The sequence below is a fragment of the Pagrus pagrus genome (genome assembly GCF_965226575.1).
Source record: "Pagrus pagrus genome assembly, chromosome: 10".
NCBI classification, from domain to species: Eukaryota; Metazoa; Chordata; class Actinopteri; order Spariformes; family Sparidae; genus Pagrus; species Pagrus pagrus.
Window position 1 is genome coordinate 19,419,260 of NC_140194.1, and position 27,847 is coordinate 19,447,106.

At 38.6% G+C, this 27,847-nt stretch overlaps 3 protein-coding genes across 4 annotated transcripts; all 3 read left to right on the forward strand.

Annotated features, from left to right (window-relative positions):
* Positions 1–913: 913 nt before the first annotated feature.
* Positions 914–4,669, forward strand: bet1l (Bet1 golgi vesicular membrane trafficking protein-like). 2 transcript variants are annotated; one of them, XM_084363939.1, is made up of 4 exons: positions 914–957; positions 1,650–1,735; positions 2,173–2,229; positions 2,751–4,669. In XM_084363939.1, the coding sequence occupies exons 1-4, from the start codon at positions 939–941 to the stop codon at positions 2,916–2,918; spliced, it is 330 nt and encodes a 109-aa protein (XP_084220065.1). In that variant the 5' UTR covers positions 914–938; the 3' UTR covers positions 2,919–4,669. The 2 variants fall into 2 exon arrangements, with proteins under 2 accessions (XP_084220065.1, XP_084220066.1); XM_084363940.1 differs by lacking the exon at positions 914–957 and adding an exon at positions 1,194–1,453.
* A 742-nt stretch (positions 4,670–5,411) lies between these two features.
* On the forward strand, positions 5,412–8,932 carry rps13 (ribosomal protein S13). Its single transcript, XM_084363761.1, has 6 exons — positions 5,412–5,502; positions 6,012–6,060; positions 6,165–6,243; positions 7,629–7,798; positions 8,134–8,234; positions 8,859–8,932. The coding sequence occupies exons 1-6, from the start codon at positions 5,480–5,482 to the stop codon at positions 8,890–8,892; spliced, it is 456 nt and encodes a 151-aa protein (XP_084219887.1). The 5' UTR covers positions 5,412–5,479; the 3' UTR covers positions 8,893–8,932.
* Positions 8,933–9,723: 791 nt separating this feature from the next.
* LOC311263569 (uncharacterized protein) lies at positions 9,724–14,318 on the forward strand. The gene is made up of 3 exons (XM_084363753.1): positions 9,724–10,138; positions 11,209–12,539; positions 13,376–14,318. Exons 1-3 carry the CDS (start codon positions 9,976–9,978, stop codon positions 13,583–13,585), a joined length of 1,704 nt encoding a protein of 567 aa, XP_084219879.1. The 5' UTR covers positions 9,724–9,975; the 3' UTR covers positions 13,586–14,318.
* Positions 14,319–27,847: the final 13,529 nt, after the last annotated feature.

A 27,847-nucleotide genomic window follows, 5' to 3' on the forward strand; every position in this document is an offset into this window, starting at 1 on the left:
TGTGTATTTGGCTAGTTCAAGACAAGATGGGAGAAAGGTGGCCTGCCAGATGTTTTCAGCAAAAATAATGATTACAGTTTTAAACGTTCTTTAAATATGTAAGATCCTTAACTATAAATTATATTTCATAATCTGTGCATGGCTGGAAGAGTTAACACTTTTTGCAGGAAGTCAGTCAAATAAGAGAGCTTGGGATCCTAGTATCATAGAGCCTCTTAACAATACAAAAAAATATATGTGCTTGCTTTAAGCCTGCTTCCCACCATTAAGTTTCAGTTTTGGCCTCGCAAGGGACAAAGTTTGAGCTCCCATTATAGTGAATTCCCCATCTGCATTTTCCCAAAGTTTGCCAAAACACAAGGATATTCAGTTTTCTGTCATGGAGGAGGCGCCGGAATCAGAGAATTTACTCTAACTTTACTCCAATTACTCTAACTGATTAATCAATAATCACCATATTTGGTGACTTATAATTTAGTTGACAAGCAATTGGTCATTTGATTAATTGTTGCAGATCTTGTATATTCCTCTATACTACTCATACAGCAGTGGTGGCAGACCACAGCAATAAATTGTAAAATAAATAAATAAATAAAATAAAGAAATCAATAAGTCTTCAACAAGTGACAACGTGTTAAAGGACTTACATTTTGACTTTGAACTGAGCCCTAGATTTCTCCCACCCACCAGTTTTAACACATAATTGTAAGGGTAAATACTGGGATCATAATCTAGGACAGCTACAGGTTTTACTCATTTTAAAACAGCATTATTTTTCTTATCAGAATAGAAGAGTACGAGTCTGATCGGGTGTTTCTGGAAAACCCTGGAATTACAGTTGTTTTCAAACCTGTATCCAGATAAGAAAACGTCTGTGTCAAACAGGAAGTATCATCAAACCTGTCTGCGCACAGCTGATCGTGACGTCACTCGTCAACATGGCGGACTGGGACAGAGGTAATGTTTTTGACACGTATTCATTTCTAAATGTTGAGCCTTTGACCGCCTCTAGCAGGACAGAACTAACGTCACAGCCATGTAATGGAGTTTATAACATAAACTACAGTTCAGACTAGTAGTTTACTTTGTGTCTGGGTTTGTTTCTTCACTTAGAGCCGGACACAAGTCTGGAGCTAGCTAGCATGCTAACTAGCCGAGGAGTTTAACGTTTTAGAGCTTCTGGGTTCATGTTGCTGTCCGAACATGTAGCAGGTCTGGACTACGATGAATATGCCAACATTATTGTTCCTGGTGTTAGTGATAAACGTATTTAATATGAGCACATAGTTACCATCTAAAACTCCGAGGATGAAATGATGGCTTGTTTACTGTCGGTACATTGAGGAACAAACAGGACATGGAAAAGGATATGTTTCCTGTTACCTAAATCTGGGTCTATTCCCTATCCCTCACCCCAACCAGTCATCTGCTAGCTGTGCCAAAAACTTGAAGGGTAACTCCACCAGTTTTACACATTAAAATGTGTGTTCACAGGTCTTGAGGAGCACTATTGCATATGTGAAAAAAGTAGTATAAAGCCTTTCATAGCTACAGAGAAAGCTTGATGTAATCTGATAAACCTTACCCAAACTAAGTCATTTCTTTAACCACTGTTTTGTTTTTCATCTGACATGTTTGTGCGTTTCCAGGTCATGGCTCTGTGGATGACATGCTGGATGCCGAAAACAAAAGGATAGCTGAGAATCTGGCCAATAAAGTCTCCAGACTGAAATCTGTGAGTCACGACCAACAAGCACTCTCTTCATCTACTAGTATCATAATTTCCAATAAATCTGTTAATGGTTTTTAGACGAGGCGATTCCTCAGATGGTTAATTCAGTCTGACCTACAGTCCACACAGCTTTGAGTATTAATGTGACACTGACATGAATCAGATAAGAGAGTTTAAGGATAGAGGGTGTCATATGTTGGACAGATTGTAAAGCCCCTTGAGACATATTTGGGACAATAAGATCAATAAGAAATTACTGCTCCTCTGAAGCCACGATTATGATGTACAGTATGTTCCTTTCTTGAAATCTGCATTGATGTTCTCTTTTATGTCTGTAATTAGACACTCGGATTGATTTATGTCATTAGTCCTCTGTTTATGAAAGTGCAAGACCTGCCATTTTAACTTTTGATCCTCCGTCCTGTCTCTGAATCTGACAGCTGGCGTACGACATCGACAGAGAAGTAGATGATCAGAACGAGTATTTGGATGGCATGGTGAGTCCTTCCAATCTATGAAGCCATATAGGAATGTATAATTAGCCTTTGTTTTTGAATTTTCATTTACATCCCACATCCTTGGAAAGAGCTGACTTCTGATTAACTGACAGGTGTCAATCTAAATGATATGCATCATCTATTCTTTCTCTCAGACGATTTTTTCCATCTGTCTCTGCTGATTTTAAGTTTTCCATTCAGCAACAACACATCCCGTGATTCTGAGCCATCAGTATACTTTTTAAGCCTTATGGGAGCTGTAGTTATTGAATGGCGTGGATTGTTACATTGTATAGGACATCAAGTGACTGCCATTAAAAAGGCTTCAAAAAGGGATGCTGCTGTCAACTGACCCTCAGATACATCCACACAACTCTTCTGGGTTTAAATGCATTTTTTTTTTTAGTGTACAGGGGTGTTAAATTACAGATTTGATTCTCAAATATTCTGCCTGCTACTCTCTCCAATTTGTGAAAGCCCCTTCACAATCTTTACCCTTTCTCCTCTCCTTTGTCTATAAGGACTCAAACTTCCTAAGTGCCACGGGTCTACTGACCGGCAGCGTGAAACGTTTCTCCACCATGGTCCGATCCGGCAGAGACAACCGTCGCATCCTCTGCTACATGTCTGTGGGCCTGGTCCTGGTCTTCTTCCTGCTTTATTACCTGGTCACCAGAATTCAACGCTGACAAGAAAACCAGCCAGGAGCTGGTCCTGATGTGGAGCTCAGACTGTAGACTCTGACATCATAATCATCTCTGTGGTTCAACAAACCATGCAAAGTAGAAGACTTTTTATTCTGCACCAAAGTGAGAAAGCAAACAGGAAGTGGACCGAAACCATTTTGTTGATTTGTTGGACTGACCAGCAGGGATTGTTGGTGCAGGGGAAATGGTAGTGGGTGTGGTCATGCCTAATATATATATTTTAAAAAATGCCTGGACTTCGGGCTTTTCCACCGGGCACAGTCCCTTCCTATGGCAGCCAGGAAGTACTAATATGGGTAGAGAGAAGCTAGAGTCTGAATGCAGCTCAGGTGGGAGTGGCGTCAACTACAGCTGAGTGTGGGCTAACTAACCTGTCAATTAAACCAAAACCTGCGTTTCATCACAGGGTAGCTGGGTCTCAGTTCCAGACTGAAAAAAAATTTAAAGCAAGTTTTGAGTCGTAGCTGCTCGAATTCAAAATTACTTAAATAAATATTAAAGACTAAAAAACAGTGTGGTGGTGACTATTGACTCATATAGTGGGAAAAGACTTGGAGCTGCAAAATCTGTGGTAAATATTTAGCTTTTTCTTTATGAAGTTTAATTGGCAGTGTTATTCCAAAATCAAATTTTGATTGATGTCAACATACATATTTTGCTATTTCCTGTCAAAACCGAAAGCTTTTTTTTTTTTTGTTTGTTTGTTTTTTAAAAGATGTTTAGTGTTTAAAACTGGAAAAGTAATGGGGATTTGGACACACCAGTGACGATCTGCTGTTTAGTGTATGAAGTGACACCACCACTTGCTATTGTCTGGTCTTTGGTGCACCAGATGATGTCACCATGTGTTGAAAGACTGTCAAATAAGTCCATCATTCCATTCACTTTCATTGTCTCTTTGTTTTTTGTTTTTTGTTTTATTTTACACCTCAATGTTAACAAAAGTTTGTGTAAGCAGCTTGCTGTTAGCTTTTTCTAAGCATCTAATGAAATTTTATATATTCTGTTCAGTTGATTGACAGGACATAAGACTATAGGCCAATACTACATATTGTAATATGTGATTCTATTTTTTCTAAAAAAAAAAAAAAGTATTTAAACATCAGTTTGTTCAGTTGTTTTACTTTAGTTTGATGAGCAATATTAGCTCATTGTGTGTTTGCAGTTCAGCCTGTTTCCTTCAAATAGTAGAGAGGAGTAATTGGGACCTGTTCTGTTTGTGGTGTACAGGGGCATTTGCATCGTTATAATTTGCCTTTTTACATTTTATTCTACATCCTGTCCGTCTGCACAGCAGATCACTTCTGAAAGAGACGAGAGAATATTTAAGAGGGTAATAAAGAGTTTATTTTCTCTATGTGTTTACATTCCAGCTGTCTGGACTGCTAATCAGCCACAGCCAACATTTAATATTATTATTATTATTAATACACAAATGATTTTAATTGTGGAACTTGAAGGAGATAATAGCAAAAACATATATTTATAACACAGTCTTCATTAACAAAAAGAAGTATATTTTTATTTTCATAACATAGTATGACTGAGATTGATTGTATTTCAATAACCAAATGAAAATCATTTATAATTCAATAAAAGACCAATTGCAACGATATATCACATCATAATTATAAGTCGGGGTTTTTTTTTTTTTCATTTATATTTATGTGAATGTTATTTCCCAATGTAAAATTTATAAATGCTAAAAACAAAATTAAAGAATGGAAACATGAGTTTGTTGATATGGAATTTAACATGCAATAAATTGTCTATAGATTTAGATTATTTGAACACTGTGAAAGACAAGTACCAATGAGAGGATCATTGGACGCACTGCTGGGTGTCATAGTCTGTAATATTCCTATAGCATTTCTGTGAGCATTTAGTTGCATCTGTGCTGCTGAAAATGAAACCTCTAACAATATTTTAGGGGGACTAAATCACTATGTGTTTACTAAATCAGATGTTTGGTGTAACCTGGGATTAGAGAAATGACCCTGTACTCCACAGAGATACAAAGTAAAGTGTGCAGTAAAGTGAAGGGGATGCTTATTTACTGTACAGAATATTCAAAGAATTATCCCATCCTGTTTTTCTGACATCAGGGACCATATTGGAAATGTATTGTCACCTATATCCATGAAGATAATCCATGAATTGAAATATTAAATAAATAAATAAAATAAGAATAAATATAAAAAATGTTTTTGAAAACAAAGAAAAAATTGAAAAAAAAAATTAGGAGCAGAAATTACAAGGACAGGAGTGGGACAAGAATGCGTCACTGTTTGAACAGTTAGGACTGATATCCTTCTCTGATCAACTTTTATCGACACGTGGTCAGGATGACAGTATATAGAAATGCATTTATATTAAACTCTATAAACTAAAACTCTACATAATAGTAGATCGCTGTGTTTGACTGGAACAGACTAGAAGGGTCATCAGCGTAAAGACTTCTTTGCGTCATTGCGTCATTTCCGACGCAGGCGCAAAATACCATTTTCTGTCGCGTGTGCGGCCTCTCTTCCTCTACCGCCATCATGGGTCGCATGCACGCTCCCGGGTGAGCTCTCTTTTTATAATATTAAGTAAAGATTTTGTCTGTCTTGATCGGTTTTGACGGCAGGTTATGGCTTGTAAACATGGTGTGGACGGCCAAGGAACAAATTGAGCTCTTAAATTCAACATGGAAGCGAGAAAATAACTAAAATATGTGCACCTTCAAATCGACATCCATCTTCAGCTAGCTAGCATTAGCCAACGGCGCTAGCCGCTCACCACGATTTAGCTCCTTGACTTCCTCGGCCGAGTTAGACAGTTACACATTACACATTTGTATTCTAGATGCAAGATTAGTACGTGTTGTTGAGGACGAAAACTAACTCCTGTAAAGTAACTTGATGTCAAGTTTACAATAGCTAGCGCTAGCACGAGTGTGGCGCTAACGCTAGCTGGCCCGTCTAGGTATTGGCTTCCTTCATTACTGTGAAACATGCATGTGTTGTTTCTCTTAACGTTTCTCCGTCAAACTTCCGTGGTGTCTAACTAGTCGCATCTCTTTCTATTCAACAGAAAGGGCTTGTCCCAGTCAGCTCTGCCTTACAGGCGCAGTGTTCCCACAGTAAGTATTCAGAAATGTGTTTCAGCCTCATTCAGTGGCAAGAGTACAAATATTCTGGATCGATCGATCTGTTAAGTCGGTAATCGTGTAAATATTACTTGCAGTGGCTGAAGCTCACATCTGACGATGTCAAAGAGCAGATCTTCAAGCTGGCCAAAAAGGGTCTGACCCCCTCTCAGATTGGTAAGTGTTTCTATGAGATACTTAGATAGAGAAATGTTTTTTTATTGTATATTTAGTGACCACTTAAAGTAGTAAGTATATAGCAGGACTGATCGTGTGACAACTAACTGCACTTGGTGTGCAGGAAAAACTCATCCGCTTGTGCCACATTGAGTATGCTTGCAAAAGAGGCCTATCTTTTTTTATTGTTAGCTGTTAAATTGAATTTGAAGTGCCGACAAATTTAGCAGTTTATAAAGGACCTTTACAAAACTGTTGAAGGTTTTTTAACTCGATTTTGGTGTTGGCTAATATGAAAAAGGATACTTTGAAAAACAAATGTGATGTAGAGTGGATGTGACCACTGTCAAATGGTGAAGGTAATATAGATACAAATTTTACATCTCATGACCATTCACACCCCTTATAAGTCAATTATGTCTGTTAAAAACCCAGTGTATATTCAAGTAGGGCAACTTGTGGGTTGCAGTAAAACGGTGATTTAATAGTTTAAACATCAGATCTGATATTATATTCTTACATATATGTATATATTGGGTATCTAGCTTGCTTGTCATTGTATTATTTAACATAGGGCACTGGTACTTAGTGAATGGCTATGTTGCATCAGCTGCCAACTGAGCTTTATGAACTTGGTCCAGTGAAATGTTAGCTGTGGCATGGGTCAGTACAAAGAACAGGGCTGGGCAGTTCATACGTACCGCTGTCAGATCAGCAATGTGTCCACACAAAGTGGCAGGAAAACAATCTCTTTCGTGAAAACAAGTGCTTAGGTTACAATACGGAGCTGTGAGTGTAATTTACATACCTTAGTGGGCTCATTAATGCACACTTTTAAAAAAAAATGTTGTAATGTAGTAGTATTGGACCAAAATTGCGTTGCAAGTTGGGAATCTTTCTGGTAAAAACTACATTAGTTGTCATTGATTGTAGATGATGCTCCTTACAGTAAATGTTTTTTCTTCCCTCTGTATCTGAACTTTTTATTGGCTCTATTGGAGTTAAACGTCTGAATCTCGGCCCACTTAGAACTGAAAGTTCACCCTTCACAATCCAAACATTAGTAAAGAATCCTGCTAGGGCTGTTAGATTACTGGATAAGATTCATCAATTTTGATAAACGTTCAAAAATTAAGTCATGTAATCTGTTTTAACTTCTCAACATATTTTCTAAGCAAAAAATGTTTGATTTGTACCTTGCTGAAGGCTTTTTTGTATCTGTTTAGTTTTTAAAAAGCTTGGCACAAGCTTAATCTCACTTACATAACCTGATGTGTTTGCAAACATCATTCAATTGTTGACAAGCTGACGGGACAAAGCATAAAACAGATTTTATTTGAACAACAGAATTCTAACTTTTGAGCCTGTTTGTCACCGTGTTATAGGTGTGATTCTGAGGGACTCCCATGGTGTGGCCCAGGTGCGTTTCGTCACTGGCAACAAGATCCTGAGGATCCTCAAGTCCAAGGGTCTGGCCCCTGACCTGCCCGAGGATCTCTACCACCTCATCAAGAAGGCTGTGGCAGTCAGGAAGCATCTGGAGAGAAACAGAAAGGTATAACAAGACTTGTAATTTGCAAGTGCCACCCAATGCTTTGCATGCCAACTTGGATAAGGAAGCTTTTCAAAGACTATTCCTATTAGGTTGAGTTTGAGTAGCAATCATTTTTTGTTTTATCTGACATTGGTCTCATGAAATTTCACATTTGTTTTAAATGTGTACTGAAATTAAAATGCTCAAGGAATATGATGCAAAAGAAAGCTCAGCAGTGATAAATGTGCTTGAAATAAAGCACAATAGCTTCCTTATTAATGCGGTAAACTTTGGAGAATGCAGATATTCAGTAATTACTTCATACATAATATAACATGTTGTTGCTTTATTTGCAGGACAAGGATGCCAAGTTCCGCCTGATTCTCATCGAGAGCAGGATCCACAGGCTGGCCCGTTACTACAAGACCAAGAGAGTACTGGCCCCCAACTGGAAGTAGTACGTATTCCTTCTGGGTTTTCTGAACTTGTTCTTTAAATGTTGGACAAAGATCACAAGCCAAATCTTGGTCTCTTTTGCAAGTGGCTAAGTGGTTTACAACCTATCAGGTTATTTCTGGGGTGTATGCTCAGTTGCTCCTTTTCTATCTAAGAATTTTTAAATGAAATGTAATTTAGCAAACTTTTTTAGCAAAGTTGAACTCAACAGTTGCATAGATTTACTATGAACTGTTCTGCATGGGCTTAATTCCATGGAAAGATGCACAAATCATTGTCCTGCTCTTCCCATTATTGAGAGTTGTGATATTTCTGTTGTGCTATAAAAAAGCTGGAGGTAAATTAGCAGAGTGGCTACTTGGTGCCATCTTTGCCAGTCCCCTTCACACAATGAAACCATATATTTTGTTACATGTTTTCTTCTATATTCATTTACAAGACTTTAGATCTTGAACTAACTGACTTTGGAGTTTTAAGTTTTGGGTCGTTTTACTTAAACACAAACATGGATTGTTATTGGTCTGAGATTACAATCAAACCACAAACTGTACAAATTGACTATGTACTGCGATGCTAATTTATAAGGAGTGCTCCCTCTAATGGTTTGTTTTCTTTCTGTTTACAGCGAGTCCTCTACAGCTTCTGCTCTGGTGGCATAAACTACACTTTTTGGATTAATAAAACAGTTGAAATTGGAAATTGTGCTGTTTTTTTATTACTATAAGTTACTGTCTAGTAAATCCTGTGTTTATCATGAAATCTCAACAAGAAATGGTTTAGCCAATGGTTTATAGCACTGACATCGTATGCATGTTTGTGGAGTAATTGAAAACATGTAATGGGATGTTATTAGGATACAAAAAGTAACTTCTGGTAAAGTTACAGAAAATGGTAATTACATTTAGTGAGAATGGATCCAAAAAAGGATTGCAATTTAGAATAAAGTTATTAATGAGTCTGTACTCATGCACACACAATTGCTTCATGACTCAAAACACTATCAGTCAGTATTGTGAAACGAAACGGGCTTGTTATTAAAAAGTCATTTATATTTTTCTAACAAAGCGATCAAGTTACATTACTTTAATACTGTGATACTTGGATTACTGACTACATTTTTAACAGGTAATTGGTAACTATCAATACATTTTTAAAGTTACCCTGATTAAATGTGGGAGTGTTAAATTCAAACAAAGCAATTATGTTACATGGAAACTGAAAATGTGAGTGTTTAAGACTTTCGCACAATATTACCCTAATTTCGCTTTTAAAACCTTTGTATTCATTTAATCTGAGAGGCTATCCAATAGAAAGGGCTTTCCTGGAGACCGAGGAAATTACGGGCACTTTCCATGCGTCAGATGTCTCGTAATCTGGGGGAGATGTCTGTTACGTGTGGGCGGGACTTTCGGTGAACGCACCCCGCTGCGTCCAATCAGCGCCGCCTGACGTCACGACGCTTGTGTCTTTTAACGGGTAGTGTTGCAACAACGAGTCATTCGCCTCTACTACAACAACGAAGACAACACAACAGAGAAACATGGAGAAAATATATGAGCACATTTGACGAAGGAGATCGAAAAATGGCACATACTTGCCGGAAAATGAAGCGACAGCACATCGACGCCTATCTGTCACTGACAAATACGCGAAATCTGTTTGTTTTCGACGAGGAATATCAGAATACGTGAGGGTTTTTTTCCCTAACATCACCGCCACAAGCCGAGAGGAAAGAAGTAAAAATGGCTACGATTGTTGGTCCCGATAAAGGTTCTGAGCGGGCGGCGATGGAGAGGTTCGGTAGTGGAGGAATGGCGCTTCTTCCCTGGACTAAACAAATACTAACCGTACTGTGGGAACAGCTTCGGTTGCTGGTTCAGGTCATTTACTACACCTTCATCTCAGGTGAGAGCCAAGTAAATGTAAAAACTTTGTTGTTCTGTCTTTGTTTATTTGCTTTCACATCCGCCATTACTGTGTTAAAGTTGTGGTTTAATGGTAATGCTCCTGTGTTTACAAGGGGAGTCGCTAACTATACGACACTCTCCTTTGTTTATTAACATACTTTAAGCCACGACGTAAATTCACTATACACCTTCATTATGATACCCCATAATAATACCTTTTAACTACAAGTTCAATCTAGGTGTTCGTTACCTATTTTCAGATATATAAACTAGCTCTCGTCGTTTGTTTCGTTTTAAAGGGGGCACTATGTAGTTTTGGAGAAGAAGTTAATATGCAGCATTTTAGTATTTACAATATGAATTAAGTAAAAATAAAAACTCAGAAACATTTCTTTTTACCATAACTGAATAAACAAGCTGTTCCCAGAGGAAAATAGGTCCCCAGAACACTGTTTGGAGCTAGAAAGGTGGCAGGGTCCGCCACATATAAACAAAGTAAAACAGTATGAAACTGTCGTTTAAAGGTCAGTTTGTTTATTCAGTCGTTGTTTATTTAGTTTGTTTAGGCATGAAAAAAAAACAGCTAATGACGATCTTTCTCTCCTGATGATCATTTCTTCCCCCAAACTACACAGTGTACCTTTAATCCATTTTTTGTACTTCTCCATCTACCAAATTAATAATAACCGTCAAGATGCTGTTGATTCTTCATAGTGAGTTGAATATTATTAGATTATGTTATAAGTCATTAAAAAACAGTTCTGCTGTCAGATTTTACACAGATTAACTATAGAAATACTTAAAAGTGACACTAGGTGGCATAAATGGGTACTGTATATTTATATCAAAGTAAAGTTCTGATTACAGTTATATTTTTACTATCACCCGGCCATGTCATGGTTCTATTATTATGGTCTTTAAGCACAGTGCAGTTTATGTTTATTTAAAATAACCAAGTACCCAAAGAAGCAATAAAAGAGATAATAATTAACATAACACAGAATGTAAATTTAAAACGTTCTCTTTTGAATTTCAACCCACTCTAACACTTTTCTTCGGATTTTCCAGTTTTCCAGATGTTCAGGTTTGAGGTTCATGTAAGAATCACAGACGAGACAGGTCAACACATCCAGCACATGACCACGGCAGCAAACCCAACCGAATCTTTCCTGTTTTCCTCCTTGTTTGACGGAGACAACGGCGTGATGGTTGGAGGTTCCAATCCCCTCTCTAACTTCTGTGCTGATGTTGGCGACTCCTTCGCTGGGAAATCCACTGCTGAGGCCCTGCTGTCCAGTCTGCGTGCTGACGACCTGTGCTGCGGACTAGTGGATGATTTTGTGTCCAGAACAGCTGGCAAAGAAGACGGCATCTTTCTTGGACACCAATCCGGCTGGAAAATGGGGTTCCCAGGCGAGTGGAACATCTTTGTATCAAGTAACGACAGCTCCAGTTCAAGTGACACCTGCCGTAAAAGTAAAAAGAGTGAAAGAGGCTTCAAACAGGATATTTCAAAAGAGAACATTTTCAAACAGGACACTTCAGAAGAGGAGAGAAGCTCTCACTGGAGCAGCGAGGAAGACCCAAACGTTGTAGAATTTGACAGTGAAGAAAGTAAGGCGCTTTGGGAGTCTCTGTCAAAATCTAGTGATCCTTACAACCCCTTTTTTTTCTCTGCAAGCATTTCAACAAAGACAAACATGGGGAGAAGTAAAAGCGAAGCAAGGGACAGCAGTGATACTGACTTTATGTCAGTGAGCAAGACCAGCGAGGAGATGTCGGGGCCTCGAGGCCTGAATATCTGGGTCAGTCGCTCTGACAGCGAAAGCAGTTGGAGCAGTTGGGCCAGTTCGGACGGTTCGAGCCCCGACATCGACGAAGAGAGTGAAAGACTCTTGGAGTTTTTCAGCAGTCCTGACCCCTACAATCCCATGTGCTTTACTGCGTGCACAGTTAGCAGCACAGCGCCTCAAAACACCACCACAGTCTCCAAACAACAGGCCCCACTTCCTGCACCTCCTTCCAAGTCTGACACAGACACAGAGGAGGATGACGAGCAGCTGTGGAAGTCTCTCTGCAAAAATGATGACCCGTACCACCCTCTCAACTTCCAGGTCTGCCTCCAGAGCTCTCAAACAACAACACTCCAGTCTGGAAAAGATCCAGATGCTCTTGATGTTCACCACACAAAAAAATCACCTACCAAGGGCAAGAAATGTGAAAAAGGGGCAAAAATGCCCAGAAGATCCAAAGTCACCAAGCCCACTCTGCCAGAGAGACATTTAAAGAGTCACTCCCACCCAGACAAAACCCTGGTACCCTGGAAAAGACCAGGACAAACACCTCAGTCCCAGCCAGAGGAGAAGAAAGAAAGCAAGGACAGCAACACCCAGAAAAAGGTTATTATCTATAATAATTCATAGTTAAACTGCCAGACAGGATTAGATGCAGCATTAAATGAGATCCCTGTGGGATTTGAAATAATAAGTCTTTTCTGTAAATACCACAGAGAGTTATAATGAGCTTTGATACATCAAGACAAAGGATTAAATAAATGTAACTACTCTACTTTAATCTGCTGTAGACCAAATCACTTAAACTGGAAGTAATATATCAAGGGAGTGTCTTCTGCTGACTTTAACACCCTCATGTGAGACAGTCTAGGATGAAGGTTGATTCCTGGCTCAGCAGACACGTACTGCACTGCTCAGTGTGCTAAACTGAGTTGTTGTTTGTTGTTGGTTAGCAACGCCGCTGGTCGTCATGACTAAGCCAGTCATGTGATCCTCGCAAAGTCAGCAGAGAGTTTTACTTCTTCATGGACTAAATGAAGTTGCGGCAGTATTGCAAAGTCATTTTGAATCACCTGTACATTTAAGCCCTGTTACATCAGGCACAAAAAACAAATCCTGAGCCAGAAAAACAAGTCACAGTCTTAGTCTACACGCTACACTCTTAGTACACGCCTGTCAGTGCTGGGAAGTACATGGTCTTTGTTGTGTAGGTTTTTTTCTTTTTTAATTTGTAGGGTATCTTCCCATAGATTTTGATGCACATAATACTGAGCTTTGAGTGGTAATAATCATACATTTAGTAACTTTTATTTAGAGTTAATAAAATGAAAAAGTTACCTGAATCCGTAGCAGGTTATAAACCTAAAAGACGTACACAAACATCATATGATAATTTTAACCAAATTTATTGAACATTTGTTTCCATTTCTTCTGGATTTCAGGTGCGTTTTTCTCCTCTGGTCCAAGTCCATGTCATGCGGACCTGGCCATTTGCTCGACAGGCGTCTCGTAAAGGACACTGGGAAGAAATGGTGCGAGACCGGGACCGCTTTAGGAGGCGGATCCAGGAAACGGAGCAGGCCATCGGCCACTGCTTCACCCAGCCCCACAGAGAGATGATGCAGGCGTATCTGGACGGTGCCTTGAAATAAATTCCTGAAATAAAGTCCTGAACACTGAATGTTTAATTTCCTTTTTGGATGAGAACTTGTGATTGGTTGCAATGCAACAGTGATTTTGATTTAGGCCAATTAGAAATTTGATGTTAGGCCAACTTTATTGTTCGGTGTCAAGTTGAACAACCTTGTACCTCAAAAGGTTTTATACATTGTGTGACTGTTGCACTGACTGACACTTTCTTATATTAACTTCAGCATTGATGTGTGGAATGTTGTTTTTGTATGCCTTATATACTAATGACCTAGTAATGTAACTTATTTATGCCCTATGGAGCTTGTCATTTATTTTCTACCTTTTGGTTTTGACTGTTTTTATGTGGTTTTATATGTGAACAATCGACAGTGGTGAATCTAGAAGTTAAAAGTAGATACTGATGCTAACATAAGCAAGCAGAGCTTTACAGTACAAAGTGTTTGGAAAAGTTATGTTTAAGCATGATGAATACATTAAATGTTTTGGTGCAATTTTTGTCTTATTGTTAATATTAAATGTTAACATATTTTAGTTCTTTATTTATGTTGTCTTGTACTTGAAGATGGCATGAAGATGGATGTCTTCATTATTATATTGACCGGAAATGTTAGAACACTTTGTCCTGTGACTCACTCAGCTTCTCATGGTACCATCGTGTAGCCAAAAATATTCATTTGTAGCAAATTTGTCATTAGGTGCTTTTGTCAAATCAATAAAATTTGTCACAATGTATCATATTTTTCTGCTTTTCAGTTTCAAGAGACGGACGAGGTGTAACATAAGATTTATGTTACTAATATAAGAGAGAAGCAAATGACACAGTTATCTTACCCTGACCAGAATTACTTCCTGTTGAGTCATGCAAATTTCTTTGGAATTACTTGTCTGTCTGCCATTTCCTGCCTTGAGCGTAACAGTGAAGTACAGTACACAAAGTCCCAGAACAAGTATACAGCACACACAGGAGGTCAAATTTCTCAGCTGTTTTTCCTAAGTTCAAAATGCATGCAATGTTATCAGCTGTGTGAGGACACATTCTGGGTAACCTGACGAACCAGATGGTTTGTCACATCAAAACTTCTGGAATCCTATCTGCCTGGCAAGATAACATTATCTGGAAACAGCCTGACATAATCAGTTCAGATGCTTTAAAAAGATCTGTGCCACTGATACTTTTAAAATACTGCACCACAATCACAACTACAATTCCAGCTGCCAAAACAGAATCAACAGGCAGAAAATTCACATGGTTTTACCTTCTTAAAACAAAGATTTGAAGAAACCTATTGTATCTAACACAACAGGCAGTGCCTACACAGCGGTCAAACAAAAAATTGAACACACTGGGTGTGTCCAAACTGGATGAAAGGTTTCCAGCATACCAGTACACGCCTGTGTGTGACTTATGGTGAAACAAGGAGGGACAAAGGATAACTGCATAACCTGGTTCTTCTTTAGTGACATATTCACACCAAACTTTGACTTCCACATAAGCATTCATGTAGAGATGAATAAGTACAAAGACATCAGGATGCCAACCTGGCTAATTCTAGATTGAAAAAGGAACATTTTTGTCTATGTTACAAGTAAGTGTTAGAGCCCGACTAATACTCGACTTTTCTAATGTTGAAATATCAGCAGATAATCACAAAATTTTGCAGTGATCCCTCAAATGTGGTTATCAAACACTTATACAAAGATATATAAAACCTAAAAGTAAAACAAGTCTTCTGCAAAAATCAAACCAGTGTCTTGGGTTTTACAGTATGTTTGCAGTCTCTGTAATATGTGCTCCCTCTTATGTGCCTAACATAGTCAGGATGCAATTAAATATCTGCAGTGTGCGGAAATTCTCTCATACATAGGTTTTTGCTTTATTCATCATCCTAAACAATCCCTGCATCATTTTTTAGACTCCTTTCTCATGTATCCTGTCTCTCTCTCTCCTCCACACACACACACTTACTCATGAGCTTATAATTTCCCAGAGGACTGTGAGTCTCAGTGCAGACTGACTGCTGTAAGCCTGTCGTAAGACAAGGGTTAAAAACACCAAGGATGATGAAATGACTTTCCAGAGACATGAAATCAATTAGCAGGTCTCCAACGCTCTCACCACCCCACCCCTCCTGTTTTCACACAAAGACACGTACTCCGAGATGGTGCAAAGGTGAGCAATCGCTGACACTGTTGCTGTGTCAACCCAGCGGTGGGTCTTTTGCTGATTTTGTTCCCCCACCCTCCCTCCTCCATGTTGTCTATGTAAATTGATCTCCTGCTAGTGTTGCACACAGAAAAATTAAGGTTCTTTGTTGACGTTAGTGGTTCAAATTTGAACCAAAAAACTCAAACATCAATTTAATGTTTAACATTTTGTGAAAAGAGTTCATATTAATATTGGTTAAAGCATTTTTTAATACATTTATAAGCATCATGAAGCATCGATGTGGAACCACTCGAGCATGTCGCTTCAGTTTCTCACAGCAGCAGGAAAATCTCTGCTCTGGTATGAGGCAAGGAAACCATTTTCAGGGAAGTGTTTTTAATAATTTAAAAGTCTGAATCCTGTTTTATTAAGCCAAGAATAGCTACACATCCCATGACATTTAACCAACCAATCAGCCCAAATTCCAGTCCAGAGTATAAAAAATTTAGCTGGAAATAAACAAGGATCTCATGAATTTAAAAGAAACACAAAAATGTATGAATTGACTGAAACTAGAAGATGTTTGCTTTAAACCCCTTTGAGTTAAATATGTGATTTTCAGCTTTATATGTAAATCTGGTAAGTAAATTAGTATTTTCCAAGACTATTAGCTTATAATTGGACCTTTGAGTTTAATATTTTGTAACAAACCTTCAGATTTACAGAGCTTTTCTTGCATCTTTACTTATTTACAGCCTTCACAATAATGCTTTCTACGACACAAGCATGAGGAACCAGTTTGTCAAGAGTGTACATTTCTAGATGCCGTGCCTTTGTTCCTGAGGCTTCTGACGCTGACCTGTTGACACTAGCTGTGAGCTGAGAAAGTGAAAAACAAACTAATATGTGTTTTTCTTTGGTGTGCAAGGACAAGGCGACGGGTGGTTGCATTTGTCTGTTTGATCTCCCTCTGTCTGCTACCCCTGTTTCTGATTTTGCTGTTAGTGAAAACAACCAGAGGAGCTTTCATCCAGAGATGAGGGTTCAGTGTCCTGCTCAAGGGCACTTCAACAAGATGCAAATGTCTAGCAGACAGCGGGGTTCCCAGTTACATCATGAATTCCACCTTCTACTCTATCATCGCCCCCTTCCCTTCTCCTTCCCCACTCCTCTCCTTGCATCTTTGTCTCCATCTTTCTCCTCCTCATCCTCTCCCAGCATCATTAGCTCTGTGGCCTAGGCGACCCCGTCTCCAGGCAACCAGCAGGAGTGGCGAGGCGTTGAAAGGATTGCAGGTGATTGCAGCAGCGGCAGAATCAGCAGCAGCAGTGAGTGGGTTTTCAGCCGCACACACATACACACATGTGGTTGCCCCTCTCTCTCGCCTGCCAGAGAAGGGGATCTCCTGGGTCACAATTAGCTGATGATGCAATCTACCAGCAGCTATTGTGTCTGACACCAACTCATGCAGACAGACCGCATGAAATACAAAAGGAAACAAGCTAACTGTCCTGTGTATTGTACGGTACAATTTACAAACAAAACACCAGGATATTTAGCAGAGTCCACACCTCATCTGCCTTAATTTGCTATTTTTCTACATTATTTTTGACTTAAACATTTAAACCTCATACGTCTAAACTTATTGTTATGAATTCCATTAAATCATTTTTGATTCATTTATCGAGGAACAAAATTGCCAAAATCCAAAGAAATAAGAAATAAATAATTGATACAATTAATAAATAAATGTGTCATTAAATGCACAAAAAATAATATAAACAATAGTAAAAAGAAATGCAGGCATTAATAATTTATCAAATGTATTATGCATCTAAATTTCTGTTTTAATTTGCCTCTGTATTTATTTACCTTTTTATTAATTCCCTTATTTACTTCCTTTCCCATTGTATTTTCCGTTTAATTTATGATATTTAATGTATTTCCCATTATTATTTTTTCTACATTTCTTTATGTATTTCTGCTTCATTCTGCAAATGAGGGGTAGCTCTCCTGTCATTCACAGTCTGTCATGGGGTCAGCTTTTCACCTATTGGGTTGGTTAGTAGAATTTACAAAGGGAATAAATGGATAAATAAAATGGAAAATAAAATGGAAGCAAATGAAAACAGAAATGTCAGTGTCACATTTTATAAATTCATTCAATGTTATTTTAATGCATTTATTAGAATTTTAATGAATTGGATGAGTAATTTATTTATCTATATATGTTTTTTGATATTGGCAGTTTGCATCCTCCATATTCACAGGGGGTTAATAGTTTCACTCAGATTCACCTGGTCATGGACCCTTGTGGGGCCCTAATGGGGCTCCAGATGCCCTCAGCAAAAAAATAATTAACATGATGAAACAGAAAGTATGAATAGTATGTGACACGTACATGTGTGGTGAACACTTATCTACTCCAACACATGCTCATGAGGATTAGTTTGTCTGACCAACACCCAGTGAGCGCACTCATTGCTCAGTGAAGAGTTTGAATAGGTGTAATGTCTCATTTGAGCCACTGGGGGACACACCTCTCCTCTGGTACGTGACACTGCACACACATCATGGCTATCTAAAGATGACAGCACAAAAAAGCCACAACAAGTGCAATAATCACATGTCAGCCTTCCACCATCACACTGCAGGTGGTTGTGTTAGAGTCAGAGTTATTTAACGCCAAACTTCACATTTAAACAGTAAATGTGTCAAAAAGAACTCCTTTTCCTTTCTGGTTGATCAAAGATTCACTCAGGTCATTTTATTTGTTTATTGATGTACGCATGTATCATTATTTACATTGTCTCTTTTGTTGTATTTTAATTTGAACTTTAATGTCACTTTTACCAATCTTATTTTATCTGGAACTGCTGTGTGTGTGTGTGTGTGTGTGTGTGTGTGTGTGTGTGTGCATGTGGATGTGTGTGTGGATGTGTGTTGTCTTTTGTCTCCTATCTGTAAAACACAACTCCTTAAAATACTTAATTACAAGTGATATCATATATAGACCTATTACATTTGTTTTGACTGCAGTTACTGTCGAAAAAGGAAGCAGGAGGGTTATTTTGGTCTTTCTGACTGGCGCAGCCCTCAATTTTAGGTCACCATGACATCAACATACCTCTGTTTATTGTTACAACTTGTGGGACATATTTGGAGCTTCCTGCTATACCCAGAGGACCATATTTGGACACACACTATTAACGTCACCTCAGGCAAAAAGCATGTAACTCTGCTGCCCTCATGTGGTGAAACTCACAACATCAAGGCCAAAAGAAAAAGCTTGCAGACACTTGTTTGTGACTTAAATTCAGACCCCAGTTGATAATAAAGAAAAAGGTAGAATCAGCTCCAGTTAAAACTTTTCATCTTGCTGATCATTTATCAAGCCTGTCTGTTACTTCCTGTATCTGTTAGAACCAGTGGAGTAGAATTAGACAGCTAATTGTTCAGGAAAGAAATGGAGTAACCTATGCAAACATTTAGACATTGACCTCGACAAGGAAAACATAATAGAGTCATGTTTTCGCACCAAAAACATTTAAATCTGGATTACTTTTTACAACTGACTTCCCTTTGGACCCCTATGCCAAGAATTCTGTATTGAAAGGAGAGGAAAACAGATTTTCCAACAAGGTCCCCGAGAATCATGTAAACAGCAAAATCATCTTCGTTCAGCGGCTTGAAAGAGAACAACACCGTAATCCAATCCACTAAGCTGCTTTAGGGGGATTTCCCACTCTGATCCGGCTGATAGACCAGCTCCTGACTGACCAGCAGCAGTGGTCTTCTTACTGGAGAACCAAGCTTATGATCACAAAGCCTCACATTTAAGTTTATGAACTTCCTGGGATCATCTAGGAATGGACGACAAGGCATTAAACCTGCTGTTTTTGGAGTTTATGAAGGTTGTTCAAGTGTTTCATCACAGATTTGATGGTCATACATTTATACATTTAAATTCTGGATTCATTTACGGAGGACCAAAACTGCAAAAATTCAAAGAACTAAGCCCACAGAAGAATGTGTAATCATCAGCTAAAATTAAAAAAAGAGTTAGCCATGTGACATCCTCATCATCTGTCAGTCAGTGTGAATAAACAAAGTGCCTTTATAATGACGTGCCACCCTCAGACTGGTTTAGGCTTTCCATTGTCAGTGGTGCTAAAGTTAGCTGCACTCATGTTATTCACCAAACAGCTTCGCATCCATCATATAGAGGAATTCTACAGCAGTGAGAAAGTTCAAAGTTCAGCAGACAACTGTTCAGTCCTCAGTCTTCATTCAGAGGACTCATTACCCCTTGTGTTTACCATCAGTAAAACTCAGTATAGATATGAAAGGAAAATTCATGACTGACCTTTAATCCACATATTTGTTTGGTCAATTTAAAGATCACCCTGGACATGTTCTACTTCTAATCATAATTTGTATTGTTTTTAAAAAATTACAGCCTTTTGTTTAAACCATTGAAATGACATCGACTCCTTCTACTTCATTTAAAATCAAGAATCTATAAATATAAGTTGAACTGCTAGACAACAGGTGTTTCCTATGGAAGTCGAATACTGGACTAGGATTGGCTTACAAACTATTTGTGATGTCATAAATCATGCATGTAAGCCCACCCCTAAATATGGGATTTCAAATGAGCAAATGGAAACTTTCCACTTGCCGCAATAAGGTGAAAACAGACTCCTGCTGTCAAACTCTGCAAACATATCATGCACAGTGAAACTCAAACATTTAACTGTTGGAACAAATAGAAACACTTATGTTTGAGTAGAGGGGGACTATTTAAAGCAACCTGTGGCATTTTGTTCGGTTTGGCACCCCCACAGTTTCTGAGTAAAGTAGGTGTTAACTAAAAACAAAACTCATTACATCATAACAATGTTGAAAACTTGTATGTTGAAGTAAACATGTTTGTAAAGCTGACTCTCTGACTGAAGTTACATAGTGCAGAAACAAGTGATAGGGGGCAGAGACACCATTCACCCTTTTTCAAGACACTGAACCATCAACATGATTCTGAAGCTGTTATTTTAAGGTAAAACAGTTGCATAATGTTGCTTTAAGCTCTAATGTGCCCCAGATCCCATCTATCCAAATTGTTGCAGTCAGTTTAAAAGCAAAGTTCACCCAAATGCACACCCAGAGGGCAGTCGAAACGCTGAGGATTGGTGTGTTTTGCCGAGGCTGATGGATAATGGCTGTGATTCAACCACTTGATCTGTAGTCTGTTACATAGATGCTCTGTGTAATTCACAGAGGTTGTGTGCAGTCTTCTGACAGCTGGCAGACGTACTTTGTTAGAAAGTAGTTTTTAGATACAATGGGATTCATGAATCCATGAATTATCATCAAGAACTGTGTTATTTGTGTTGTGTAAACTACAGCTCAGAGAATCACAATAAAACTGTCTGTGAGGACAATTAGGACAATTTGTGTTATGGGATTAACTTTCCCTTTATGTCTTTCTGTTTACGATTTACATACATTTTTTGTCTTTCTTGTTTTTTTATTCACAATATCGACAAAATTAGCCTATACAAAAATAATTTTGTTGTTCTGATTTAATCTAGATAGTCTAAATGTGTTTTTCCTGTGACCTAGGAAGTTTTATACACAGCTAGCTAAAAGAAAAAGAAAAAAAAAAGACTTCATACACAAATTCAGTTGGTAATAATTGGCACTTCCAAGAGCAGGAACGTCTTATTTATTTTCTGGTTTGTTGATGTTTTTGTCCAGGGAAACAGCTTGACTTAAATTTGTTTGTATGCAAAAGCTGGAAAATATTTTCTGTAATGATTCCCGTCAGCAAAGCTCTTTAGTGAGTTTGCCTTTTCATATATTGTTGACATTTCATTGGATTTTACAACATATTTAGATGAAATAAAATCAACATACCATCTGCACTGAATACTTATGTCTTAGTCAGCAGGACGATGATATCTGACATCCACTGGAGGGAGACAGAGTAATGTAGAAAATGTCTCAGATGGTTTTGTTGATGACAATTTAATGATCATCCACAATATACAATCAGGAATATATAATAGAAAATTAATATGACATAATTTAGGACATTTTATCGGTTCAGTTGAAGCTCCTTGACTCAGAAAACCCCATATGTGTTTTTTGACAGTGATATTTGTCATAGAAAATCCCTCTTTTTGGAGCTTTTGACCATATCCCACAACCGTCTTCGGTCTGGGGATTTTGCTCTGGTGTCATCATGTGGTGTCAATATGAAAATTCAGTGTTGTGATGCAAAAATCACAGAAAGATCTTGAAAAAGTAAGTGAAACTTGAGTTTACAATGTTCTATCACACATAGTGGTTTCAAGGTTGAGAAATGACATTTTTAAACATTTAATTGAGATAAAATAATTGATTTCTCCAGCAACAATTTCTACATTTCCAGGTGCTGAAAGTGACTAGAGAGATTGAGCGCATCTCGATATAAATAAATACATAAAATGACTAATGTCGGATTGTTTTTGTTTCTCTGGTTGTTGTCTGGAGTCCAAAGGTTAAGCTTTGAATCCACCAGGCTCCCTCAGGTAGTAAATTTAGCTTTTAAATTAAGAAAGTCTGAGCAGGATGGTTGAAGCTCCATTGGGCCTGCAGGCCAAGCTCTCATATGGCGCCGAGCCATGCATTATTCACCCTACATTTACATAAGACACAATGGGGCATAACCGAGCGAGAATTGTGTACGGCGGAGCTGTGTGTTCAGTGTGTGAGCATTTCTCTGAGTTCCTTTGCCACCTGAGGTTTTTGCTGCTCTGCCAACGGATGTTGATGCAATATGGACGAGGGCAAAGACCCTCAAACTCCTCTCTGAATCCCTGAGAGCCTTGGTTACCCATTACGACGAGAGGGAGGGAGGGAGAGACTGCCAGATAAAGACGGATATTGTTACGTGCACATTCGTCTGTCTCTCTCTCTCTAACTGAGGACTCTGTTTGCCTAGGGCTTGAAGCCAAAACAGGTTTGTGGTATTGTTAAATAAACACAGGTTGGATTAGACATGAATTACTTCAGAATTCCTTCACCATGATGAAATAGTTCTGCGTAATAAGGTGCGCCAACAACAAAACGATTAAAAGATTTATATTGCAAGCATGGCTTTCTTTTGTGGTGAATTGGCGAGACTTTAGATGAAAGTGTTGCTATTTGCTTTACTGTCTTGAAAAGTCATTTTAGCTATAATGCCAGAAATGCTAACCTGTATCACAGTCTGCACTCAACAGTAACATTTTACAGGAGACAACAGACCTACAATATGGTAGCTGCAAATACTTATTTCAAATAATTATTGTTTTGTGCTGTTTTGCCAGATGGGTGGAGTTTGTGTAATAACAGTATATGGTTAATAACAATCATCTGGTAACCACATAAAGTGTAGATTAAAACTGACGCTTTAAAAAAAAAATGTAAACAGCAGCGTAAACTCATTCAGTGATTTGTTTTTCATCTCTAACTTCTTTTATAACTGACTAAAACACACATCAGATCTGTTTCACACACCTTTCAACGGTTAATGCAAAAAGGCCTGGAAAAAACAGAAAATATATAAACAGGAGTATTTAAACTGGCAATAGACACGTTTTCTGCTTCAGCGTGTCATTACGACAAGGATAATGAAACCATGCATTTCCATTTGTTCAATACAAACCTGGCTATCACTATTGTCTGCCATTGGGCATGCAGTTAACTGAACCCATTTCTACTACAGACTATATGATTGAATAAACTCATGTTTTGTCTTGTGTTGTCATTTAAGACTGAGGAAAACAGAAATAATCCAGTTGTTCAACAATAATACCACTTGGAAACACGGGGGGAACATTTCTTTGTTGCTACTTTCACAAATAAATGCATTTGTTTATGATGGTAAAAGAAACAAATTGAGAAATAAAGCCATGACACGAACAATCACGCCATATACTGCTGCTAAAACGGGACCTTTATGTAAAACACATCTAAATTTGAAAGGCAAATGATAGGAAAACATCCTGTCCCCGCTGGCTGAGACCTTGCCGATTAACCCAGTTTACCCGAATGACAACTTCTGGTAGACCTGAGTGACACGGGCTAAGCTTGGCATCAGGTGCTTCTGTGTACCCTTGCTGGTATAAAGCATAAAAGACAAGCTGGGTATGTATACTTTAGCATCATTTCTTGTTTAGCAGTTTTATCCCATTATTTCTGTGCATAAAATTGAAAATCTCGCTTTCATTTGTCTCTGCAGTCTTGTTTCAGGACTCACTTCCTCTTCAATAATTTCAATAAACTCTTTGACTTGCTAAATTTACTTCTCTTTTTTGTACTGTTGCTATTGACAGTCAAAATAAGGCCCTGGTTGAAGTACTCAACAATTTAGTTTTATGACTTTTTGATACAATTTAGGTATTAAAAACATGAAAATATGTATTACAAAATGGTTCATACAATAACTTTGCCACTGTTGCTTAAAGTGAGCTTAAGAGATCCCACAATGTCTCTGCAATGGTCCAGAGCAAAACGAAGACTACTCCCATTCCTGTCAGCCAACTCTTGTCAGCACAAAGAATCCTTAGTGTGGAAGTCAATTTTGCCTGTTTGCAGTTCTCTTCTATATCTAAGCTTTTCTGTGCTCTGTCACCAAAATAAGGCAGGCGTTTCTCTTGTTTCTCTTGTTTCTCTATTCAGGCCAAAATCATGTGTCCATAAAGCAGCAACTGGAAAATGTTTCAGATCTCTCTACATCTGACTGACTACTCGAGAAGCGTTCATCTGATCTACTTCAAACTTGCTACTGTGGATCCAAGGAAGTGCAGGGTTGAATTTGGTGCAATTGGCAGATGGAAATATCAATACATTTTGAACAAACAGTGAAAACCGTTTCATGCAGCAGCAGGGGCGGGGCTTCAGCGCTCTGTCTTCAGGACGCTACAGACTGAAGCTGGGCTCACACGTGATACCGCTGCAATAAAAAGCTTGCAATGACAAAGGAAGTTTAGTATAATTGAGTCCTAATCCAGGAAATACAGTCATAAGGGAGGTTCCTGTGGCAATCAGTGAGATATTGTATTTCTTGGTGGGTGTAATTGTCTTTGTGCATAAGGGATTGTGTGCTCTTATGTCAAAGAAAGAAAGGAGAGAGTGATGACACAGAACTCAAGACTTCTATCTGGTAGGTTAATCAGACACGACCTGATATAAATTGATACAGTTGTGAGATATGAATACTACACATTCATCAACACAGTGCATGTCCCTGCATATATACCCACATATTATTTAAAGCTGCACTAATCAATATTTTATATGAACAACCAATCAAATGACAATGTGTATGTGGAAGATGTTCTAGTGTGACGAACCCACAGAGAAATATCTGCGGCTCTCCTCAGTATTTTAGTGTCTTTCAGCTAATTGTTTTGGTTTCCTGGCCCACAGCTTTATTGTTTTGGTTCACTCTCACTGCTATCATTAACATAACATTGCCATAACTTAACAACCATCACTTTTTTGTTTACGATAGTTTTGGGCTTTTATGGGGACAGGAAAGCTAGGAGAATCAGACAAGAGATGGGGGAGGGAGGGGAAGACATGCAGCAAAGGGCTACAGGCTGGAATCAAACCGAGGCCTGCTGAGGACTCTGCGGGGTGAGCTATCAAGGGCACCCCCAACCCCATAACTTCTAGCGGCCACTGTAGGAATTGGTGAGATGAAGGGTGCTCAGTTGGTTGTAATCTGCAGCCTCACAACTAGACACTGTTAATGGACCTTTAATGAGTGACTTACACCCCTTGAAAATCTTGTCTCTCGTCCTGGCTGACCCCCAGTTTAACTTTTCCACTTCGCTGCTGTGATGTACGTGTGTACTCCAGGACCCTATGACATAACGGCTGGGTGTGGTTACAGGTGCAACAGAGCTCATTTCTGTCCGCACCCAGCATTGATACTGGTTGTGGTCATAGGTGAAAAATGCTTAAAACTATTGCTTTCCAGTCAGCTGTGAAGTATATCTTACATTTAAATCAAAGGGTGTAGCCTTTAATATGAAAGCCATGTTTTCAATTCTGTGTGTGCGTTTAAGTGTTTTGATTTGCACTCTGCAGCATGTGTGTAAGTTCAGCATTAGGGCAGCAGGCACCTGAACACACACACTCATTGCAGTATTATTAGCTTTGATTTACCGATGTGTGAGCCAGTGATATCATTGCTTGGCTGGAAACTTCTTCATTGTTCTTTCCTACTATGTTAGCACTTTATCTTTTCACACAAATACACTGCAAATGGTGTAAAAATCCCCTGGGCTTTCAGTGGCCAGGCTGTGTGCCGACCTCTACCTGCCCTTCAGCTCCCTCCGCCTTGTCAGGAGTTTCTTTTGTTGACGTTGAGGTGCCTCCAAACTAAGTGCAGCCGAGTGAAACCAAACAAGGGGGAGAGGAATCAAACACACACACAAAACTCTCCAGATGTGAAAAATATGCTAACCTCTGTGTGTTTTGGAAAAATGGTCAAATGGCAATGACAAGGTTATCTGGGAATCTGGCAGTCCAACCTGCTGGAAACCGGGGTTGGAATTGAGAGATTACGAATGATTACATAACAAAGAAATCACCAAAGAGCCACAGAAAGTTCAACATGCTTTAGTGTTACAAAATGCACCCTTTGCTGTCTCTGTGCAGAATTAAAATCCCACGCTCGAGGGACTGGTGAATGAAAAACAGTGTGATGAATATGAACACAGTCTTTCTGCTCCTCACATTTGGTTCCAGCCTTTTGCAAATTACTGTTTATGGTGAGAAAATTCCTGCCAACTGTGAACTTAACAGCAACTCAGGTGAACTGTTTTTGTTCCGAGTGTGGATTTTAAAATAATAGGGCTGCACGGGAAACGTGTCAGGATGTTGTCACAAGCACGCCAACACACGCCTCCTGGGTATGGAGCCACTTTGGAAAAATGGAATTCCAATGAGCTCAGAGTTCCCGATGAGTGACTCAGAACAAACGGTGTCTGACAGCTGACGGAGGGTCTATTTACCTTAATGAGCCGCTGAGGAAAACCAACAATAACATGTTTGCTGCATGTAAACATTAGAGCTTGACTGACATACCAGCAGTCAGATACTATTGGTTTATTTTGGCTCGTCACATTATCTCATCACAATTTCCTCTTAAGTTCACAGGAAGTTTCCAAGAATGAACACTGTTTTTTAAGTATACACCTAATTAAGTACCTTAGTGAGTGTACAGTAGGCCAACAGAACATCCCATCATGCCATGTTTGTCTATCAGCAAATATACATTTAATCACACTGGGAGAAGAAAGTTTCCAATAATAAATGAATGACAGTGATGTAATGTAACTAAATACATTTACTTTAAGCACTGTACGTACATGCAGTTTTGAGGTACTGGTACTATACTTGTGTATTTTCATTTTCTGCTACTTAACACTTCTAACCCATGACATTTTGGAGGCAAATATTATACTTTTACTCCACTACATTTATTTGATCACTTTAGTTACTAGTTACTTTGCAGATTGCATGCTGCATCAGAGCCAGAGTAGCACATTTTTACTGATACTGATTTTGGTAAGCAGAAAAATGCATATCAGATGCAATAATCGCCTAGGCTGATACTTTAAGACTTTTACTCAAGTAGCCTACTGTTTATATGGGTGATTTTTACTTTTTACAAAACTGATGAAGGATTAATAAACATCCAGGAACTTCTTTGTAAAGTAGTAGGAAATTATGGACTTGTATCAGTGTTTCAGTCAGGATTTTTAACTTTGAACTTATTTTACTTGATTGAAGTATTTTGATGACTGAATTACAAATAAAGTTCACCTCTTTAAAGCATTTTTGAGACAATTTTTCCCTTTATTTATTTGTTTTAGATGGCGGACAGTAGTGATGTGACAGGGGAGTAAAAGAAGCGATGACGGGCAACAAAGTTTCCCATCCTCAAATTCAAACATTACAATCACATGGCCAGGATCTTCAACACTAATATTTATTGTTCGAGTGTAAAATATCATTACAGACATTTCACTCAACGCTTTAAAGATGCTATTTGTAAGAAAAGTTTATTTTTGAG

What these genes read in the sequence shown, in the direction of transcription:
- bet1l (XM_084363939.1), top strand. An exon ending in AAGTCTCCAGACTGAAATCT is followed by an intron (nt 1,736 to 2,172) that starts GTGAGTCACGAC and finishes TGAATCTGACAG; the next exon opens with CTGGCGTACGACATCGACAG. An exon ending in ACGAGTATTTGGATGGCATG is followed by an intron (nt 2,230 to 2,750) that starts GTGAGTCCTTCC and finishes TTTGTCTATAAG; the next exon opens with GACTCAAACTTCCTAAGTGC.
- rps13 (XM_084363761.1), top strand. Translation starts at nt 5,480, where the DNA reads ATGGGTCGCATGCACGCTCCCGG. An exon ending in GGTCGCATGCACGCTCCCGG is followed by an intron (nt 5,503 to 6,011) that starts GTGAGCTCTCTT and finishes TCTATTCAACAG; the next exon opens with AAAGGGCTTGTCCCAGTCAG. An exon ending in CTGGCCCCCAACTGGAAGTA is followed by an intron (nt 8,235 to 8,858) that starts GTACGTATTCCT and finishes TTCTGTTTACAG; the next exon opens with CGAGTCCTCTACAGCTTCTG.
- LOC311263569 (XM_084363753.1), top strand. Translation starts at nt 9,976, where the DNA reads ATGGCTACGATTGTTGGTCCCGATAAAGGTTCTGAGCGGGCGGCGATG. An exon ending in TTACTACACCTTCATCTCAG is followed by an intron (nt 10,139 to 11,208) that starts GTGAGAGCCAAG and finishes CGGATTTTCCAG; the next exon opens with TTTTCCAGATGTTCAGGTTT. An exon ending in ACAGCAACACCCAGAAAAAG is followed by an intron (nt 12,540 to 13,375) that starts GTTATTATCTAT and finishes TCTGGATTTCAG; the next exon opens with GTGCGTTTTTCTCCTCTGGT.